This window comes from Mus caroli, chromosome 7 (genome assembly GCF_900094665.2).
Source record: "Mus caroli chromosome 7, CAROLI_EIJ_v1.1, whole genome shotgun sequence".
NCBI lineage: Eukaryota > Metazoa > Chordata > Mammalia > Rodentia > Muridae > Mus > Mus caroli.
In genome coordinates this window covers 104,732,256-104,737,817 of record NC_034576.1, presented here as the reverse complement: position 1 = coordinate 104,737,817, position 5,562 = coordinate 104,732,256, and the positions used below count along the sequence as shown (strand labels likewise).

General features: G+C 42.7%; 1 protein-coding gene across 3 annotated transcripts in view; it reads left to right on the top strand.

The window, feature by feature from the left end:
* Positions 1–5,562, top strand: part of Rnf121 (ring finger protein 121) — a 53,112-nt gene that overhangs the window by 39,044 nt on the left and 8,506 nt on the right. For all 3 annotated transcript variants that reach the window (XM_029479351.1, XM_021168959.2, XM_021168961.2), the window contains 2 exons: positions 1,397–1,504; positions 3,852–3,972. In XM_029479351.1, coding sequence (XP_029335211.1) covers positions 1,461–1,504; positions 3,852–3,972 — 165 coding nt within the window. In that variant the 5' untranslated portion in view covers positions 1,397–1,460. The remainder of the gene's footprint in view (positions 1–1,396; positions 1,505–3,851; positions 3,973–5,562) is intronic.

Sequence of the window (5,562 nt, the reverse complement as noted above, 5' to 3'; positions counted from 1 at the left end):
TTTAATTGGGGCTGGCTTACAGGTTCAGAGGTTCAGTCCATTATCATCAAGGTGGGAGCATGGCAGTATCCAGGCAGGCATGGCACAGGAGGAGCTGAGAGTTCTACGTCTTCATCCAAAGGCTGCTAGTGGAAGACTGACTTCCAGGCAACTAGGGTGAGGATCTTATACCCACACCGACAGTGACACATCCATTCCAACCAGGTCACACCTATTCCAACAAGGCCACACCTTCAGATGATGCCACTCCCTGGTCCAAGGATATACAAACCATCACAAACACCATGACCAACTTGGGGAAGAAAGGGTTTGTTCAGCTCACACTTCATATGATTGTTCATCCTCAAAGGAAGTCAGGACAGGAACTCACACAGGGAAGGTACCTGGAGACAGGAGCTGATGTGGAGGCCATGGAAGAGTGCTGACTACTTGCTTATTCCCTATGGCTTGTTCAGCCTGCTTTCTTATAGAACCTAGAATTACTAGCCCAGGGATAGATGTAAAGAGACAGTAGGTTGGCCTCTCCCCCTTTCAATCACTAACTAAGAAAATGCCAACACCCTACAGGCTTGCCTATAGCTGCTGATCTTATGGAGGCATTTCCTCAATTAAGGTTCCCTCCTCTCAGATGACTGTGGTTATATCAGTTTGATATAATGTCATTCAGCTCAGTGAGTCCTGGTGTCAGGGTCCTCCTGCAGCATTTATAGAGGTCTGATTCTTACAAGACTCCTCTCCTTCCTGACTCCAGCTGGAGTCCACCGTTCAGATTCCACATTGCTCATCACTGAGCCTTGGGAACACAGCTTACCCTACTCTGCCCACAAACACAAAGCATACACATTAATTCAGGGGTACTGTTTGAGTGCCTTCCTCATTTCTTCTCTGAAGAAATATGTCATTTCAAAAGCAGATTCATGAGGTGTCCTTCCTGGCATTATTTCCATATGGATAGGAGCAAAGCTGTAGTCAGACAAACCAGACCCATACACAAAGTCTGTAGCCAGTTCTATCTCTGCTTCATCTTCCGTGTCTCTGTGCTGACAAGAACAGCAAGCCTTTGCATGCTGTGTTCTGAAGGCTTTTAATTTTTTTACTTCCTTAAATTTAATGAGGGTGAAACTGGCTTAGGTCAGCTGTGTCTTATTTGCTTGAGACTAAAACTTATTTTTAGAGATTTTTTTTGGGTCCAAGTCCAGAAGATACAAAGCATTCTTGGATATGATGATTGAGGGGCATTTCTGCAATTGAGGGTGTCAACAGCTTTGACAGTAACTGAAGTTGTCCAACAAATCCTGATGCCCCATGGATTGAGAAGAAGGGTTTCTCGTGAGTGAGTGGCCCTGAGACCACCGTTCGGTGCCAGCTATACTTACTTTTTATTTCCTTCCTCCAGGTTGGTTTATAAATGGTTCCTGCTAATCTATAAAATCAGCTATGCCACTGGCATTGTTGGCTACATGGCTGTCATGTTTACCCTCTTTGGTCTTAACTTATTATTCAAGTGAGTACCCTTTGCCTTTACATTTTTCTTGTATTTGGGGAGGAATGTCTAGAAGTCCTGGGTACTAAGAAAGAGAACATGGTCCCTGGTGGCAGGAAACATGGAATGTCTGAATATCAACAAAGGCAAGAGTCCCAAATCATTGTTTTGCTTGTATTTCCCAACATTTGGTATTCAGTGGAAAAGTATAACAAGAGTAAGCAGAAATTTCATCTGTACAGACCTGGGACTAGCAAACTTTACCTTTTGGTCAAATCAGCCTATCATGTGTTGTAATAAAACAAAGGTTGTTTTCCATTTGTAGTCTAGACTGACCTCAGACTTGTGCTCTTCCTGCTCAGCCTCCTCAGTGCTGGGATCATAGGCCTGTACCATCACACTTAGGACATAGTCATTCATATAATTTGTTAATCGTCTGAAACTGATTTTGCACTCAAGCAACAGAGTTGAATAGTTGTGATAGAGACTAATTGGGCCATAAAATATAAAATATTTATCTGGTCCTTAACAGAAAAGGTTTGCAAATTCTTAGGCTAGAACCCTGTGAGCTTCAAGAGAGGAGACACAACAGAGAGCACTGCAGGGACCTTCATGTAGTCGGACAGCCCAGGGGTGAGAGGCTGAGTCCACACTGGTGAGTGTGTGCAACATCCTGGCCTGGAAGCCCCACTCCTTCAGGAACACGTTCTGTTCCTTGTGTTCTCAGTCCACAGGTAGTTCTGCCTGTGTGCCTGCCCTTCCATGCTTGCCAGACTTCAGGGAAATAGTTGTAGAATGGTATCCTGTGGGCAGCTAAGTCCTGCTCCATTGTTGGTCACGTTGGTTCTTTTATTTAGTACTATTCTGGTCAGCATGTCTTTCGTTAATAAGGGCACAGCTCTAGCAATGAGGGCTTGTTGCTGCCTGTTGTCATAGGCCTTCTAGAAGATCTACACCAGGTTTCAGGCCCTCTTGCCACAGATGAGCTGAAGAAGTCAAGCAGTCCTGACTGCTCAGGTTATACAGTGCAATCAAATACCCTGCAACAAGAGGGAAAAAAAATTAAAGAACTTGAGTATTTGTTTTAATCTTATGTTAATGAATGTTTTGCATGCATGTATACATGCAGGAGCCTGGAGAGACCAGAAAAAGAGTGTTGAATTCCTTAGAACTGGGGTTACAATTCTAAGAAACTGAATCCTAGTGTCCTGAAGAGCAGTCATTGTTCTCAACTGCTGAGCACTGGACTGCTAACACTGTTGATTAGGTTGGTTGGGATAAAATGAGTGATAACTAAATCATGAAGTTAAGACTGCAAGGCTGATAAGCAAATCCTTTCTGTGAGAATTATATCTTAGAACTATAAGTGAATTCATAGAGTTCTTTGTAAAAAATATGTTAGCAAAGATAGTTTTTGACAACATAAATAGACTCTAAACTATACATTATTGGTCCTTGGAGTTTTAAAACTGTTAATAGAATCCATATATTCTTTGTAAACAGGCTTGACCCAAGATTTAACTTTGATGACATTGTAGCATATATGTACTTACAGAACTATTCTATAGTAACAAATATGTAAATATTTACTAATTATATACATTCCCCAAACTATATTTGATAAACTCTTTTTGTAAAAGGCCACATGTGAATATAATAGGTTATATGGAAGGGTAGGGAAACCTCAGCTATTAGATGCAGTCTTTACAGGTCAAGAGAGGAAACGCCTCTTCTATTGTGCCCCACTTCCCTGGAGACCCAAGGGCACATTGCACTTAGGTGGGATACTTTATGCAATTGCTGCCAGTTCAGACATTCCTAAAAGAGATCTAGCAGGAGATAAAGGGTGACTTTAGTCTTTGCCTCAGATCTACCCAGGTCATAAATGTCCTGCCTGCCCTTGGATATTCAAGCATGCCAGTTTGGGTGGCTAGCTTGAGGTGAAGCCATTCAGTGAGTTGCTTTTTTGCTTTTTACTTTTTTTTTTAAATCCCCACTACTTGGTATTCAGCATTTATCAATAGTGGAATTGTTAACACATAGCTCTGAGAGGTACTCCATGCTAGTACAAGACCTGGCTTTGCCTGTAACATCAGGCTGGAACTACAGCCAGAGTTGAGACTAGGGACCAGGCTTGTGGGGCAGTGATACACTAGCTTGGTTTTTGCAGCTCACAGTAATGGCTTTCTCAAGAGATGTTGTGGACATATAAAAATAGCAACGTGGATTTGTTCATAATTTACTGACACTTGCCTTAGCTTTTTAGCAATCCAACTAAATTTAGGCCTTACCTTGAGTGTCCTTAATCAGTAATCCAAAGCAGTTGTTTCTCAGAGCAGGCCTTACTGCCATGCTGCTTCCTCTGCAGGATTAAACCAGAAGATGCAATGGACTTTGGCATTTCTCTTCTCTTCTATGGCCTCTACTATGGAGTTCTTGAGCGGGACTTCGCAGAAATGTGTGCAGACTATATGGCATCAACCATAGGGGTAAGCTCATCTGTGCTTGCTTGCTTTCTCTCTTCCTTTCCTTTCCTTTCCTTTCCTTTCCTTTCCTTTCCTTTCCTTTCCTTTCCTTTCCTTTTCTTTCTTTCTTTCTCTCTCTTTCTCTCTTTCTTTCTTTTGAGATAAGGTATGTGTATGTAGCCCTAACTGCCTCCTTGGACTCAGAATTCTCCTGCCATGGACTCTTTAGCACTAGGATTATGCCACCATAACCTGTTATCTGTGCTCTTAACACTGCCTGCTTGTTACTCCAGATTGTTCCAACTAGCATCACATCCTTGACATAAGGGACTAAGATAAACTAAGCCACACCAAAACTTTGAGTCAACATAGGAAAGAAATGTTTTACCCAGTTGAAAGGTAACATTCACTTAACAAATGCTTTTTTAATGCTTGATACATGCCTGGGCCCTATGCTGTATGCTTACAAAGGTACCTGAAAATAGAACATGCACCCTGAAGAACTATTGGTAGTTCACTCTGCTAGTGAAGATGTAGTTATTTTACCCAGTGGTGTAGCCATTGGGAACTTTTCCAAGTGTCGTGACCCATACTTATGCAAGCAATACTAATTAAACCCACTTTGTCCAACACATAAAATCTGAGTATAAAAATAAAGCAGACTCTTGCCCCAAATAACAGTGCTCATTAATGAGAAAGGTAAATGATAAAGTAATGCACAGACATAAACATAGTGAGTGTTATGAAGGGAGGGTGCAGACGCCATGCACACATGTGGTCCTGACACACTTGAAGTCATTGAGCTCAAAGATGGCTTCCTCCAAACAATTACTTTTAAGCTGACTTTGACAGGAGTAAATGATGAAGCATGCACTGAGCAGAGGAAATAGCACCATAAGAATTCTGTCAGCCAGACTGAGTGTGGGCAGGGTTTTTCTTTCTTCTTCTTTTGTGTGTGTATGCGTGCGCTCATTATCTTTATTTTTAATTATTATTGCCTGTATGTATGATGTGTGGGTGTAGATGTGCATGAGCCGTGGTACTCGTGTAGAACGGAGAGCAAGTTTGTGGAGTTGCTTCTCTTCTTGTGCCTTTCCATCTGTTCCTAGGATCTAATTCAGATTACCAGGGTTGCACAGCAAGTGCTTTACCTATGAGCCATCTTGACTGCCCTACACTTTAATTTTTGCAAAATTATCTGTCAGCAAAGCAGGAGCTCATCAATTCACCTAGGATCACTGGCCATTGAGATCCAGGCATCCAGCTGTCTGTGCCGCACCCCTCTCCTGCATTCAGTTCACAGGCATATACTGCTGCATGCAGCTTTTGTAACATGGGTACTCAAGGTCAAACTCAGATCTTTGTGCTCATGCAGTCTCAGCTGTTTCCGTGACTTGAAAGGGTAGATGCTTGGGAGGAACCAATGCTAATGTCTAGAGAAATAGTTAACAGGTGAGAGTAAAAACAGGCTTTAAAAGAGGGGTCCAGCCGGGCGTGGTGGCGCACGCCTTTAACCCCAGCACTCGGGAGGCAGAGGCAGGCGGATTTCTGAGTTCGAGGCCAGCCTGGTCTACAAAGTGAGTGCCAGGACAGCCAGGGCTACACAGAGAAACC